General features: G+C 39.0%; 1 protein-coding gene across 2 annotated transcripts in view; it reads right to left on the reverse strand.

Annotated features, from left to right (window-relative positions):
- Positions 1–392: 392 nt before the first annotated feature.
- ubr1 (ubiquitin protein ligase E3 component n-recognin 1) overlaps positions 393–16,088 on the reverse strand; it is a 30,457-nt gene continuing 14,761 nt past the window's right edge. The window contains exons 22-47 of one of the 2 annotated variants that reach the window (XM_066694971.1): positions 15,556–15,608; positions 15,220–15,322; positions 14,847–14,895; positions 14,364–14,518; positions 13,950–14,049; positions 13,742–13,845; positions 13,434–13,514; positions 13,097–13,278; positions 12,812–13,014; positions 12,537–12,630; positions 12,085–12,237; positions 10,112–10,212; positions 9,903–9,987; positions 9,595–9,743; positions 8,945–9,000; positions 8,460–8,556; positions 6,252–6,319; positions 6,006–6,153; positions 5,807–5,894; positions 5,538–5,674; positions 5,254–5,362; positions 4,902–4,958; positions 4,674–4,751; positions 4,410–4,580; positions 4,197–4,298; positions 393–3,423 (exon numbers count right to left, since the gene is read on the reverse strand). In XM_066694971.1, coding sequence (XP_066551068.1) covers positions 3,282–3,423; positions 4,197–4,298; positions 4,410–4,580; positions 4,674–4,751; positions 4,902–4,958; positions 5,254–5,362; positions 5,538–5,674; positions 5,807–5,894; positions 6,006–6,153; positions 6,252–6,319; positions 8,460–8,556; positions 8,945–9,000; positions 9,595–9,743; positions 9,903–9,987; positions 10,112–10,212; positions 12,085–12,237; positions 12,537–12,630; positions 12,812–13,014; positions 13,097–13,278; positions 13,434–13,514; positions 13,742–13,845; positions 13,950–14,049; positions 14,364–14,518; positions 14,847–14,895; positions 15,220–15,322; positions 15,556–15,608 — 2,865 coding nt within the window. In that variant the 3' untranslated portion in view covers positions 393–3,281. Of the gene's footprint in view, positions 3,424–4,196; positions 4,299–4,409; positions 4,581–4,673; positions 4,752–4,901; positions 4,959–5,253; positions 5,363–5,537; positions 5,675–5,806; positions 5,895–6,005; positions 6,154–6,251; positions 6,320–8,459; positions 8,557–8,944; positions 9,001–9,594; positions 9,744–9,902; positions 9,988–10,111; positions 10,213–12,084; positions 12,238–12,536; positions 12,631–12,811; positions 13,018–13,096; positions 13,279–13,433; positions 13,515–13,741; positions 13,846–13,949; positions 14,050–14,363; positions 14,519–14,846; positions 14,896–15,219; positions 15,323–15,555; positions 15,609–16,088 lie in introns of both variants that reach the window. The other variant, XM_066694970.1, reaches the window with a different exon arrangement.

Below are 16,088 nucleotides of genomic sequence, written 5' to 3' on the forward strand. Positions count from 1 at the left end.
TATAACCTTCCCTCAAATTGAAAGTGACACATGAGGCATAAGCAGTACCTGAATCCCAAAGCCAAAGCCCCAGTGTCTCTCTAAGCCACATTTAAATGCGATTCCCAATCTGTCATACAGCGCACATCCGATTACAGAGCAAGGCGTGGCCCTTAGACCTGCAAAGAGTGAAACAAGCAGAAAATAAGCCCTATCCTCCTAGAACAATTACAATATTGTAATTTTCGTTTATTTGGGGAGCCAAAATCAGGTTTCTTGCCCACTGCTGCTCCACACACACTGGTTGATGACTTTGTACAGCAAAACTCCCATTACATTAACATTCATATTACCAGAAAAAGTATGTGCATGCATTGATTATAAATTCATTAATAAATCAAAAAAAGACAACATTTTACACAAGATAAAGGTTTTATTTTATAATGTGCATTTGTATTTAAGTACAAGAAGTACACTGTGAATTAAGTGTTTGCATGAGACTTCCTTTTTTCAGATATGTATGCACTCAGTCCTTCAGTTGGCTAGTTCACTTTTTCTGGGCTTAAGTTTTCCGTCTGGTGATTTATAGAGCTTACATTGGAAACGTGTTTAAGCCGAAGCATATTATCTCGGGATATATAGTTGTGCACGTGTACTTCTACATACAGACTGGTGACACAAACCACAATCTTCAGCCTCGCATGAAAGATGCCAAAACTGAAACTGGATTTTGTTGCCTTTTTGTTTTTGTGTCCACCGATGGGAGTGGGAAAAAGCTAATGAAGCAAAAGATGTAGAAAGGAAAACAAAAGCACAGTTTACAGATTGTACTCATGAGAAACATTAAAAATGCTTTGAAACACAATAAGCAATAATCACTTGGAAAACAAAAAGACCAAGGAGAGAAATAAATAAAAAGATCGTTATTGCAATTATTTTATTTATTCTTTACTCTGTGCACAGTGTGCTTTTTAAAAAGCGACTTCTTCTGTAACCTCAGTTCAAAAAATAAAAAAAGAGAAATATTCAATGGAGGTCCCACATAACCAAATTACATTTTACTGCATCTTTGACCTAGTAAGGTTTCGCATACATTAAGTTATTTTACTGTTATGCTTAAATATTAAGTATGCTGTAGAATCTATTGTAAATCTAGTAAAACATCAACATAATAAACGTCGAGCACCACAACACCTTCAGAGGTTACAGGCGTTTACGGCTGTGGACATGTATGTGAATTCCTATGGTTTGTGAAGCTGCTGCTGTTGTTGTTGTTGTGTTTGTGTTTCACAAACATCAGTTTTAAATTAATTGATGGAAAATGCCCGAAAAAACTAAGGAAAAAACACGTTCATTCAAGCTTCATGGACAAAGCCTGAGAAACAGAGAGCCGATAGCTGGACGGCCACGGGCAAATATAAAGAACACCACTTTGTGAAAAACACAAAGCACTAGCCAGAGAGAAAGCTCAGAAAAGTATCTGGACTATGTGAACATAACTGCTTACGAAAACGAAAATCGGACTAAAACTAATTAATTTAATTAAAACAAAATATACATAAACGTAACCAATATACATCTTCCTTAGCTTATGTTTTATCATCCCTGTTTTTCAATAATTGCCCCCTAAGGACGGATGCTTCATGAAGAGGAAGAGATCAATCCAATAGTATGAAGTCTTTTTAAATATCAACAAAATAAGAGGTATATTTCCAAACTTCCTGGAGTAGTTTTATTAACAGTTGGAAATGGAAATGATTATGTGATTTTGATATTTATGTTCAATTCCCTGTAAAATAGAAACATGACACCCAACCTTGCCAGTTCATTATTTTGTAACATGATTTTTAATGGGAAGGATAAAATACTTTCGTTTACACTATGAATTGAAATGCATTGTTCTAATCTAAAATGTCACATTGAGAAAAACCACATACCTATAGTATAGTGAATAATAGATTGGCAGAGGATCACTCAGTTTAGGTATTTTATTGCTCCTGCACAGATTTCAAACGTTAGATCTGTTTTTGTCTTCTGTAGTAGGGTTAAGTTCATTTAAATAAATTTAATACATTTACATTATTTTAATCTTTAATTCGACAACATATCTCTTAAAATGTAATACTCTCTTAAGGCTTGTGCTTTTATTATTTCAGAAGGGGATTTTTTTAAGGATACTGCTACAGATGTTATACATTGATGCTGTTCTGGTTTCACAGTTTCTCCTTCTACATCTCTGCTTTATACATGTTATTCAACAGGAATACTCATAATTTATACATTTCCCACATTACATTTTGTGGCAATGGTAAGAATGCACATCAAACAAAAAAAAACACACTATGCCTTGTCAATTTAAAGCCATCTGCAACAATGGATTATAAATGAGATCTTTTGATCAGTAATCTTTTTCATTGATAGAATGCAAGAATCCTTTGATGTAACCTTTGTTGCAACTTAAGGATCAGCATCTGGCTTTGCAGTAAAACCCTATAAGTTCAGTTGCGATTCACACAAAACACTAATTCTGGAAAGACAGTCCCTAAAAGACTTTATAGATCTACATCCAACTCCTTGGTCCGTAATTGAAGACTAATATGGTAGATAAGAATCTTCAGTCATTTTGAATGGAGGGGCCCACTGTCACATTAGTACTGCCCAATTACAGTGCATATACTGATGCACATATAGAATTGAGTTGAAAACCTGAATATGATTCATATATTAACCATGAGATACAGAAAATTATGTTTTCAGTAAGGTCTATATCATTGGTGGATTCACAATATTTAGAAACAAACGACATCAACAACAACAAAAGACTGGATGAAATCTGAAGAATGAAACAAACTGGCTGCTCACCTTTCTGAGCACTTGGATTAAATGAAGACTTACAAAAAAAAATATTTTGATTGAGCGTAAACCCTTTACCATTAATGATCTGAAAAATAAAACTACTGTGGTGTGTGAGGTGAAAGCAGGAATATAGATTTATTTAAACAGCTCAGCAAATAATGCTTAATGTAAAGCCGTTCTCCTTGAACAAAATGGGGCCCAGCAGCTGCAACTGTGGACGATAAAAAGGCAATGTGGGCTTGCGTTGCGTTCCTCCTCCGTGGCAGCTGCCTCGCTTTCACTGCACTCCTCGTGGAATCTGGCCAGGAAGCAGGAAACGGCAGCTTAATCTTAAAGACTTCCAGGAATTGGATTTCGGATTGTGAACGGAGGAACCAAAATGGTCTCCACCGCCGAATTGAAAGCGATTTCCCGGTCATGCCATTTTTTCCTTTAGTATTCCTTCTTCAAAGCATCTGCCATTCGAAAGCAAACATGACACTGACTACCTCCAGGCTGCGCGCAATTTCTTCCATGATGCAGTGCTGCTGCCAGAGCTGGTGGAGCTTCTTGTATCTCTCAGGGGAAAGGTGCAGGGGATTCCCCCTCCTGTGAAACGAAACAGGTTCTCACTTAGCAATCCAATTTAAGCTCAGATACACTGCATTCTTAAAGTGAAAGAATGCAAAAAGGTTTGGTTACAAAAAGTCCTGCTGTGGTTGTATTTAATCATTCTGTAATAAGACTGTGTGCCAGCACAAACATACCCAATCGCCAATTTGATTGAGAGAACTCACCACTTTTTTTTACAATTGCAATTTATTATCAATGAACGGGATGAACAGCAACCTATCATGTTAATAACAGCAAACAAGATGAGGAATGCTTAGCAGCACAAATGTCTTATGAATCTCTATTCCTTACATTTGTTGCAGTGCACCAATTTTGCAACGGTGTACATAATGTAATTTACGATTAAGACATTAACATCTTTCAGTTAAAGGCAACTTTAAAATCCCCTGCCGTCTCAAAGTCTCCCAGTGAACACGGAGCATATACTGCCTTTAAGAATACATTTAAAACACAGAAATATCATACATAAGCATAAGCCATGAAAGTAAGTGCATGTATTTATGTATAGATTTGCATGAGCCGAGCATCCCAGGGATAATTTTTCTGTGCGTACCATTTTTGGGGAGAGAAAATGTTCATATAATTTGCCTATGCATGTATAATATATATCTGCAAAGCAATTAGGAAATTAAAGACAACAGAGTGCTGGATTTTAGATGGGAGAACTGCAATGTTTATGTATTTAATTGGTTTATTTATCAGAACAAATGCATAAAATGTCCTGAATGAAGTGACATCGTGTGACATACCCCAGCTGTGGGTCAGTTTCTCCGTAGTCATCCAGGTAAGGGGCTGGATACGTGCTCCCTCGGGTCTTGCTAGCCATGAGAACCACTTCACATTCCCGAATCCTGAGGACAGGAGCACAGCCCAAACAAGACTTAGCGTAACATTCGATTGATCACGGCCACCTGGCTGAATGTTAATCGACTTCACCTAGGGACTTCCTGGGAAACACACACCTGAGGAACATGCCCACTCCCGCCCCGCAGGTGGCCGCGTGAGCAGTGCAGGCCCCTACTTCCTCGCCATCCACCTCCTCCTGGCAGCAGGGGCTCTGGGAGCACAGCATGGCTCCACAGAATAGGCACAGCGTCGGGTGCTTCTTGTCCTCATCTGAAGACTTGGGACACCTGCTCAGGGTCACAGAATATAGTTTTGTGAATGTTAAACAAAGATTCAGGGGAAGTGGAGGAGAAAAACAAACAAAAAGATGAAAGCCGTACCTAAAGTGACACGCCTGGTTCAGCAGGCAACTGTAATCCTCGGGAAGCTCGATTAACCGATTCCGTTTCCTCGGATACCTGGAGGAAAAGCTGAGTTTGTTAAAAAGGGTTTGCATGTGAAAAGCATGATGTAAGCGTGTGTCAAATGTCGCAATACAGAAGCACTCTTATTGACCGTTTGAGTCAAGCTACATGACCGTGGAACCTGTGCGATTGAATGTCACTCACTGGATCACAGATGCTTCTTGTTTAAGTGCTTGTGACACCGCTGGATCTCCACACCACCTGGTAAGCAGACATTATTATTATTATTATTATTATTTATGTCTTTGAAGACGCCTTACCCAGGGTGACGTACAGTTTACACAAGAAGCATTTTAAAGCATTTCAAAACTGTGGTGAAACAATCAATACAAAATACATTAAGCACTAATCCTAGTACAGTGAGTTAACAAGTGCCAACAATTAAGTCCTAGGTAAGCAATAAAAAGGAGGTGGGGCATAGAAGTTGCAAATACAAAATACTTTTATATGTAGGGACGGCTGGAAGTTTGTTTATCTGTCTGTTTGTTTGATGTACCTTTGAAGTAAAGGAGGCACGGTCTCCTTGTAGTCCTGAAAGAGTTGGAAGAGGTTCCGTGGCAATGCCAGATAACTGCACAGAGCCTCCATCTGTCCTTCAGGAGAAACTGCAAAAGATCCAGAGAAATGCGTCATTCACTGATACGCAGACAACACACAGATCTGGTCTTGAGGATGAGGGGGAAAAACAAAAAAAGACTAAGATTAAACCATCAGATACTAAAGATGTGTATCGAGTGTTGGGAGTCTGGAGACCAGCAGGTCAAGCAGATTGAGAGTCACCTGCAGTGCTGGAAAGCTCCTCTGGGGGGGCCACTCCCGTAAGGCAACTGAAGAAGAGAGCCGTGCAGCGCAGGAACGGCAGGACTCCTTTGTTCACTCTCTCAGCCACACACCAGCCGGGCAGGTCTCCTCTGAGTCTGCAAGACACGGGGAAGACAAGAACATAAAGCTTCACCAACTTATTAGAGAAGATTAAAAACCAGCATGTGTTTAGATTGAAATTGGATTCAAAGGTGATCTCGTTCCCAAGCTACAGGTGTTGGACTCACCCCTCCGTGCACCGTATCATGGCCTGATAGAGCTCTGATGCTGCCTGGTCCTCCTCTCCTGCGTCTTCTCCCATCATCCCCGGGGGATCTGGCAGCCGAAACAAAAGGGTCCATTTCACATCTGGTCCTCTCTTCAAAACACATACCATACAGAGTTAAACCAATCATCTATCCACATGAATAACGCCATCAGCCTCACCGTCAGACGAGAGCACGATCTGCACCACGTGTGCCATGGTGATCAGGTGGAGGATGTACAGGTGATTGCAGGACGAGCTGACGGGAGAGGGCTGGAGGTCCACTGCCTCCTCCTGGTACAGTGCTGGGATGGCCAGCACCAGACCCACCTGCACAAAGCCCACAGGAACACAGTAAATCAAGGTTCTCAAAGGGAACTTTCATTGTCGAGGTACAATACCAAGTCAAGTCCAAGTCATACACTTACAAGAAGATGAAAGAGATCAACGTCTAGAATGCATGGCGTCCCCTCAATTTTCATATTGGGTATTAAGGCTGGTGAGAAAGACAAAGGGTCATGAGAATGTCAAACTTCTTATCATACAGAGTTTAATTTCACTACTCCATCGCAGTCATTAAAATAAATTAAAAATAAATAACATTAACGTGAAAATCAACAGCAGCAAAATATAGAATAAATTGCTGTGACCAGGGAAAGTGGAAAAACATTGTCAATGGACATATATATACAAAACATATTTATACAAATCTCTGAAACCGTACACAATAAACCATTCTTACATTTCACATACTTTTTTTTTTTTTTTAAAAGACGTGGCTCAGACTCATAAAGACTACAGTCTTTGAGGAAACATTTTTAAACCTATGCACTTTAAACTAATGCAATGAATTGAAGCAGGAGCACAGAAGTCTTCGGGGGATTTCAACCTGTGTGGGGATGCGTTAATAAATAAAAAAACCTTCAAGAAAACAGCTCTCCTTCCCTCCACAGAAGCAATGTCTGTTCTAAAAAGAGCTCTTGGATTACCCACTCAGCTCGATTACAGTCCCACAGGAGGTCAGTTTAATATTCAAATGCTGCTCTCCAATGAAGTCTCTCCGTTACTGCAGCGGTATCGAGCTCAGCTCCACAGGGGCTGCCATGTCTACTGGATTTTATTAAAACCCAGAACTATACTACTTAATATTGGTGCTTTAGAGGCAGTTCAGAGGAGAGCAACCAGACTTATTCCAGGACTGAAGGGAAAGTCCTACTCAAAGAGACTGAGGGAACTGAACCTTTTCACCCTGGAACAGAGGAGACTACGTGGGGACTTGATCCAAGTCTTCAAAATCATGAAAGGCATCGACCACATCATACCAGAGGAGCTTTTCCAGATCAGCTGGGACACACGCACCCGAGGACACAAATGGAAATTGGGCTTCAAGACATTCAAAACGGAGAACAGGAGACACTTCTTTACACAGAGAGTAGTCACAATCTGGAATAAACTACCCAGCGATGTGGTAGAAGCTGAAAGTTTGGGATCATTTAAAAATAGACTGGATAGGATCCTTGGATCACTTAGATATTAATGAACACCAAACGAGCACGATGGGTCGAATAGCTTCCTCTTGTTTGTAAACTTTCTTATTGTTCTTATTTGTCAGTTTACATCATTAACTGGATGAATTGAACACCTCTCCCCAGGCCCCAGAAAGTTCTCTGAAGACTGAAGTCAACAATATATGTTAAGCTCTTAGCTGTAACAATAAAATGTTGAAATCTTATACTAGCCAGAGTGAGGAAGTAATCAGGTTGATGTTGAAACTGAGAATATCAGTTGGAACAGACACAACACACTGTAGCTTCCAGGCCCCAAGTTTGGCATCTCTGTGTTAGAGTTAAAAAAAAAAAAGCACCAGGTGGTGCTTGGTATTTGCTCCAATCACACCGAAAATGTATCACTCCCTACTCCTACAAAAAGCAACATAAATACAATGCCTTGAAAAAGTATTCAGACCCTTCCAATGGTGTCCCATTTTGTGAAGTTACAAAATTACAAAAATGTTATCTTAATATTTTCTGAAAAACTTGAATGCTAATACTGAATACATAAGTTACAGAAAATGTCAGCAAAAGCTAAAGAGAAAAAAAAAAATTGAATGCATAAGTATTCAGAGCCTTCTACTTGATATTTGTTGCAAGTACCTTTGGTGGCAAATACAACTGCATATCTATTTGTGCAAGTCTACACTAACTTTGCACAACGGCCTGGTGCAATTTTTCCCTGCTCAGTCTTCTTGGCAGATTTGCTCAAGCAATTTGAAGTTGCTTGGGGATCGCTTATGGACAGACAATTTCAGGTCTTTCCACAGGTTCTAAATACAGGACTTTGACTGGGCCACTTAAGGGCATTTTCTTACACATTGTTGCCCCAGGTTTTGGTCTTTAGCAGACTATAGTATTTGCCTGTAGTTGCATTCCCATAGCATGATGCTGCCATCATCAAGCTTGACTGTAGGGATGGTGTTGACTGGGAGATTTAGACTTTAGAATTGTATATTATACTGATTTTAAACCTTCTGTTTTGTGGTGAAACCTCTGTTCCACAATGGAAAACCAGGGAACTTTGCTGACAGGGTAACGCTGACAGGACTTTAGCCTGTTGTCTGCGGATGGAGGGTACAGTACCTGCAAACAAACCCGTGAAGTGTTTCTGAATCACAGCTTGTGGGGACTTCAATCTCTGAGCTGCTGCAAACTGCACCAGCGCCTTCAGCCCTGCATGCTAAGGTTGGAAATTAAATAAACAAAAGAGCATGGTATGTCAAAAGGTTATAAAAGCAAAACCCGACTTAGTTGTGCACTAAACAAAAAAGACATTTGTACGTGTTTTTAAGAACATCTGTGTTTTTAAACATCTTACGATTATAGAGTGAAATATGATCTGAAAAACTAAATAATAGTCATGATTTTTAAGGAAACAAAGGGAGCGAGAGTATGGTCTTATTCATTTTTCTTGCAGACTGCCTTTAAAGTAGGTGTTCATGCATTTTCGTTGCAATGGTCGGTTTATAATCAAAGTAAAGTAAAGCATCCTTACAAAAGAATACCATTGTATGAAATGTTTCTTAATTTGTGTTGGTAAGAGATGTAACAGTGGTAAGATACTTCACCTGTCTGTTTTGAAGGGATCCAAACAATGGTTTACCCTCTTCCTCAAGCATGTTATCTATTGGAAGAGAGAAACCGGTTGAAATGTGAACCCTAGCTAATCCATCCTGTTCAACTGCATTGTTAGCATTAACAACAAAATACACAAAAGGACTTTTGTGTGTGTGTTATATATATATATATATATATATATATATGGCCTCCCCAAGATGTTTCCTCTTATTTTGACATACAGCTTCTCTTTTCCAGGAAAATCTTCTAATTTAATCTTCCTCTCTACTATGTGGTCATCTTCTAAGTCTTTTAAATCTCTTGGGATGCATTCAATAGCTTCCTTTGTCCATCTTTGGTCTGTTCTTCTTGCAACGTGTGCTGCTCTTTGTAATTTTATCCTCACTCTTTCAATGTCAGATTTTTTGTTAGTCTGTTCTTGTTATTCCACACATGCTTCATTCCATGCTGGTAAGATGCATTGATCAAATACATTTTTCCATCAAGCAAATGGGTAGTTTCTTCTCAATAGTATATAGTTTCTCCCAAATGTACTCCATCCCATTTATATAACAAATTAATTGATTTGTTTGTAGTAGTAGTTTGAACACAAATATATGGAGAGCTTGTTGTTGAAAATAAGAAAACAAAGCCCCTTTACCTATAGCCTGGATTGTGAAGGCACATGTGTTCCAGGTCATTAAGGGGACTCTGGGATCGATTTCATTGGGAGCCACCTTTAACCCCACTCTGTACACAGTGGTGGCACACACCACTAACATCTCGTTGATGCTGTCTGAATACCGCGTGCTGAAACAGAAGAACATACAGTTTTCATAGCACTGCAACCAGACTGTCACTTATCAACACAAAGAGCTGTGAATGACAGATGAAGACAGTGTCTCAGAAGAGGTTGTCACATTGCACTTCCATCTTCTATCAAGATCTTAATTCGATAGGTCTACTTACGGTGCCTGGACTCCAAAACTCAAAATAGATCTAAAATCAGCTGGGTTTTCCACAGAGAATGAGCTGTCTATGTCACTGCTTTTTTCTGCCAAATAAATACAACAGATGCTACGGTTAGTATCCAATCATTAATAATGCTGATTTAAAAATCTTGAACATTTTTTTTTTTTTTCTTCTTCAAGATATGGCAAATTCATAAGTAACCTCACCATCTCCTTGAGTGGCAGATCCTAATCCTTTTATCCTGGCCAGGATTATCTGTATCCATCTGGGAAGAGTAAGAAGTTGCCCCACTAATTCTGCATTCTCACTGTGAAGACAAACACATGGCATTGAAGGCACAACTAGTGGGAATTCAAATAGTTCACATTATCATGTGAAAATGCTAGCAGATTGACAAGCAGTGGGGATGTAGCCATAGGAAACAAGAGCAGGGAGCGGATCATGTGCTTTAAAGTTTCTTTGTTGTTGTTCTTTGATTTGTTTTGTTCATGTATTATGTTTGGCTAGGTGGCACCAATTTTTGCACTGGTGGGCCACCTGGCCTGAATAGCGCTGCAGGAAACCCTGGGACTGCTCATTCAGTCAGTACATTCCAGATTTTATTCTAAACACATGCACCACATTTGTTTACTAGGGAACGAGTCACTTCATTTCAAAGTTGTTTTTCGGCTAAGGTTGATTTAAAAAAAAAAATAATCTATTTGGCCCTTGCATATATTCTGTTTTGTGTTATGATTGTCATCATTAGTTTATTTTTTAGTTGATAAATAATTATTTGTATATGTCCACTCAGCCATATAGCCTATAGGTGCATACTCTGCGTTTAAACACATTATTTAATGGCATGTTTCCTGTTGTAATTAGTACTAATTACTACTTTTAAAAAATTGTTAAAATATATGAAAATCTTTGCTAGTACTGTACAGACTTGCTACCTATTCCAATTTCCAAAAAGGAAAATGATAAACAATGCAGAAGATGCCAGATTACAAATTTAATATGCATTAGTGCATGTTTGAGAGGATTTTATTATTGGCATCATTTGGAAACAGTAAAACATGGCAGACGTAGTGTATGTTTAAGAAATTACATAAAAAGTTGTTACTTAATATTTTATTACCCAAGCACCACCCCGTAGTGTACAAAGTCAACGTTGATCATTGCAGCAGCTACTGCCTAACAATGCAGAGCGGCTCGAGTTTTTTTAAATGTAATTTAAAAAGTACTAAGCAGTAATGACTTGTAATAGTGGTATCGATTCCTATGTTAAGAACTTAACAATCCATGTTCAGTAACTTTTGCATCTTTGAACAGTTAATTCAGACTGTCTGACAACTAATGCAATTGTTATAGTTTTACAATTTAAATGAACGTAATTAAAAGTAATCCATTACATTCAATTTTAGGACTATGACTGGATGTTTATTTAAGCTCAAACACATTTACAGCCTGTCATATTAAAATGTTAATAAAAACTGTAGCAAAATTACTTTACAGTAATACTGGCAAAACAAAAAATGCCTCTCAACCTACAACCAACTAAATACAACAAATCTGCATATGCATCCACATCTGAACGGATTGAATGCTTTAAATCCGCATTCGACAGATGTTTAATACTTTTATTGGGTAAAAGCAGGATCAATATTGGGGTATACATGGTAACCAGGATTAGTTTGTTTTGTCTTGTTTATCCGCCAAACATAAATCCAGAAAAAATGGCCAAAAACAAATTCATTCCCATTACAAAACTACTCGTTATGCCACCAATTCGCATACTGCCATCTGCCAAAGAGGTTTGAATCTCAGTACTTGTATTTAGTACTCGTTATTCCGCTAAATGATAAGTCCATCCAATGCAAATTGAAAACATTGACCGACTCTTGTATGCAATAACATAAATCTACGGTGAATATATACATTACTGCAACCCCATATACATATACCCACTTGTATAGCTTACTACTATTAGGCTACTAGTACAGTGGGTGTGACATAAGGCTATATAATAAGCTATAATGAACCTATACACCAGTAATTGCACATGCCTATAGAGAAAACAAATAATTAGATCTGGCAGCTATTGACAAATGAATGCATATATAATTCAAGCGTTCATGTTTTTCACATTCAGGAAAGTGTGTGGGATATGGCATTGTGCTGTAACAGGGGCTCTTACTAGTTGAGTTTGAGGGTCTCCAACGGGATTATAGGGATTACAGTGTTGCAGAGGGATTTGCACAGAGGACAGAGGTACTCTGCGTTCTCCAGGTCAAAGATCAGTTCTGCGTGCAGGCGGTTTCGGGTCGTGTTCTGCACAGCCTCAAAGTATCTGTAAGGGTAAAACATGGCTATAAAATTAATATTTCAAGGAGCCGGGTGATAAGAGAACAAGATCAGCAAATGGAAAGAAAGGGATTGAAACACATTTTCACTGCAGAAAACAAGCAAGACCCTAAGTACAATCACTTTAACGTGTACAGAACTGAATGGCTTGACTAACAATACTTGTTTATCTGTGCTAATCCTACTGTTTGGTAATTGAGTGTGTAGATCAATACACTTAAACTAACTTGTGACGTATCTATGAAACGAGAAAACCGCAATATTTGGTGTGCATGAAATACTCACTTTTGCCAGCAGAGGGCATGCATGACATGACCACAGCTTCCTGTGTGCGTTCCCACTGCCAAGTCTGGAGACATGTACAGAGGAACAAAGGTTTCTTCCAAAGGAGAAAAAAGAAAAAAATATATGAGATTCCCCCACTGAAGAAGAAAATCCAGAGCTATATCTTTATGAATTTAATATTCTGAAAGTAAAATCAAATTGCTGGTAAAGTCAAATTGAATGCAGCTTAAATACATAAACCTAGAATTAGATAATTTATGTACCATGCTCCTCACCTGTGTTAGGCAGTGCTTTGCCCCTGCACTGAGTTAGCACTGCTGACCTCTGTACACAGGCAGTCAGGACCATAGCTGGGCCTCTCGCTTGCACTTCCTGCTCCTCTTGGCACAGGATGCAGGTGAGAACTTCTCTCTCAGCCAGCGTCACTCCGCGCTTAGGGCCCACAGCCACTCTCGACTCGCCCAGGATCATAGCCGAGCTGCTGGACAGAACAAGCTCCTTTTAGACAAGGAAAGCAGTGCGCAGGAGTGAGTGTGTGCAGAGCTTCGAAGGGATCTCACCTCTCCAAGGTCTCTGAAGGTCCCCCCTGCCCTGTGCTCTCTGGCGTGCTCTCGTACAGCATCTTGTGCGTCTCGATGAAGTTCTTCTGCATGGCCGACATCTGAGCCATGATCTTCTGTCTGTGGAGCTTGGCTGCTTCGGCCTTCCTCTTCCTCTCTGCCTTCTCCTTGTCCTGAACACTCTGCCCCCACAAAACAAGACACATGCACACAAACGGAGACTTGAATAGTGTCTTTGAGGTGAAAAGGCAAATATGAATAGGCAAAAAGATTGATTCTCTCTAACTGGACATACATTATGATTCATATTTTTTAATCTGCAAAGACTTCAACATACCTCCTCTGGTTTGGCATGATCAACACTCGTTGAGGAAGAAGGGCTGGATTTCTCCCGGAGACATTTCACAATTTCAAACATCTACAAAAACAAAAACAAAGGAAAATATATAATCAAGGATACTTGCATTACAAATTTGACAGGTCAATCCTTTTCTTATTTTACAAAGGTTCCTGACCAATTGTCCTGTTCTACTGTTAGTAGTCTTGAAATTCAGCTGTTTAAGGTTCAGGTCACAGGTCAAGATCTTTCAGATAGTTTGATGCAGAAAGAATAGGCATTTGGGTCAGAGCAGAAAGACTCTTTACCTGCAGATTCCATTTGATCATATCCTTCTGAGCTTCCAGAGGTGGAAGACCCTTTAGCCTCCCAAGTAAATGCAGCAGAGACTTGCCATGCTCACTCCCATTCTCTACGAGGAATGCAAAATACAACATTAGGTCATCAACCTGATGTTCTTTTAACCTGCCACAGATAGAGAGGCCGTGAGGAACATGCATCCCCCAGATGACTTACTCTTTGCTTTGAGACTAAAGTCAAAGGCTACTTCCTCTTCACTGCAAGTCTCCAGCTGTTGTTTTTCTTCAATCAACGCCTGGGCGATGAGGTGGAGTGCCTGCCGAATTGAATTGAAAGCATGGTTATAACACAATATAGCCACACAATATTCTGCAGCCTAAGAAGCACACGTTTAAGGCTGCGTTACATTGTGTAGAATTGGACCCACACAACAGAAAATGTTTGCAGTCACTGATCACATGAAGACCTTTTGAATAGTTCTTTATTATTTTATTGAGGTCTTGTAATGTGAAATGCAGAGAAAGGCAAGCTGCTGCAGAATAGTGTCAAGGGTCATAAAAACAAAACAAAACGTTGATGAGAAATGCAACAGAGAACCTATTTAATTTTTCCTTCCGTTTTATTTTTTACCCTCTGTATCATGGCTTCGTTCCACAGTGTGGCCCGGTCTTCCACAGCCCTCTGCAGCACTGTCCTGAGCACGTACACGAAGATGTCACAGCACAGCAGCTGCACAATCTTTGCGAAATCAGGAGAGAAGGCAGGAGGGACTGGAGGTGGAAGAGCTGGAAGATGAAAGTTTGATTAAATCGAGATAGAAGAGAGTAACTCTTGCCGATACATTCCAGTGCAAGAACAAAATATGATCAGCTCTTTACCTAATTAACAATTAATAAAATACTTCAGAAAGTGGCGATTTCAAAATACTGCTACGACACAAGGCTACTTTTTCAAGATCTCTGTATCAGTGTAAAAACCTCCCGTCTTGACTCTCTTATGGCACAAAAAATTAAACACTTTTGCATTCAACCTAAGTAATACTAGTCAGAACAAGAAGGGTTAAAATGCTTTGATGTTGATTTGGTTCAAGTATAAAGTTTTAGGCAAAATTACCTTTATCGTTGATCTCCTGATTTCTTCTCTTCTTCTGAGCATCTTCAGCCTGAATTAGAGGAAGAAACCCTTAGAGCAAGAAACCAGTCTGATGTACGTCTAGATCACAACAGCTTTCAAGGTCATTGGCAATTTAATTAGATCAATGGAACGGAGTGGGGTCAGATGTGATCTGGATAAATATTTTTTTATTTAAGGTAGACAGATGGGAAAATAGATGATTGAAGGAAGACAGATGAGGAAAAACATTGACTGTGTGTCCAAAAATCTCCAAAGAACACAAGCATAAAAGATAAACAATAATTATAAGTGTGTCACAACCTTTTCCAAATAAAACTTTTCTTTTTACAAGCATTGAATGAAAAATGCATACCTTACTATGCTGCGACTTGGAATAGTGGTAGAAAAAAGGGTTAAATTCTTTTAGACATTCCTTCTTTACTTCATAAAGACCATGACCAGAAACTCCTGGTTTCCTACACAAAGAAAAGTCAGATTGTAAGCCACTGATGTTAGAACATGGTTAAATGGAGCCGCAACACTGATGACAAAATACAAGATTAAATAATAACATTTTCCATAATAATAAAAATATACTGTTTTTACTTAAATATAGTTATTCACCAAACAGCTTCTAAAATCACCAATTAAAAAATAAATATAAGCTTTAAACTAGTGTGGTGGTGATAATAAAAATAATAATACTTACTTAAAAGTGGCTACTTTGTGGATGACATTTTCCAATCCAGTTTCATTGTTTTCCTGTTCAGAGAAAAATAAATAGTAAATTTAATACAGTAAGAAATAAGCTATAATGAAACGCCATCATAAGCCCCATTCACACTGAAACGCTGGAAACTTGCAGGCAACCTTTGCCTGTTTCTGTCCTGTTGCACCCCGTTCACACTGGCTTTGAATGCCGGAAAATTGCCAGCAAGGAACCATTCACGCAAGGACGTGACGCGCCATTTGCTAGCAATTAGATTAGGACCCTTGCCGGGAAAAATAACCCATTCACACAAACCTTGCCAGCAACAAAATGCCACCAAATTGCCAGCAATTGTTCCAGTGTGAATGGGGTTTAAGTTCTCCCTTGAGTCGACAACAAATTTTTTCTTGTCCCAGGAGTAATAAAGCTTATATAAAATTTTAAAGAAAACAAATGTTTCTTTAAAGTAATCTTTAAAGAAAGAAGATTGTTTGGATGCTAAAAAATGATACATTAAACACTTCCTGCAGTTT

Source organism: Amia ocellicauda, chromosome 21 (assembly GCF_036373705.1).
Source record: "Amia ocellicauda isolate fAmiCal2 chromosome 21, fAmiCal2.hap1, whole genome shotgun sequence".
NCBI lineage: Eukaryota > Metazoa > Chordata > Actinopteri > Amiiformes > Amiidae > Amia > Amia ocellicauda.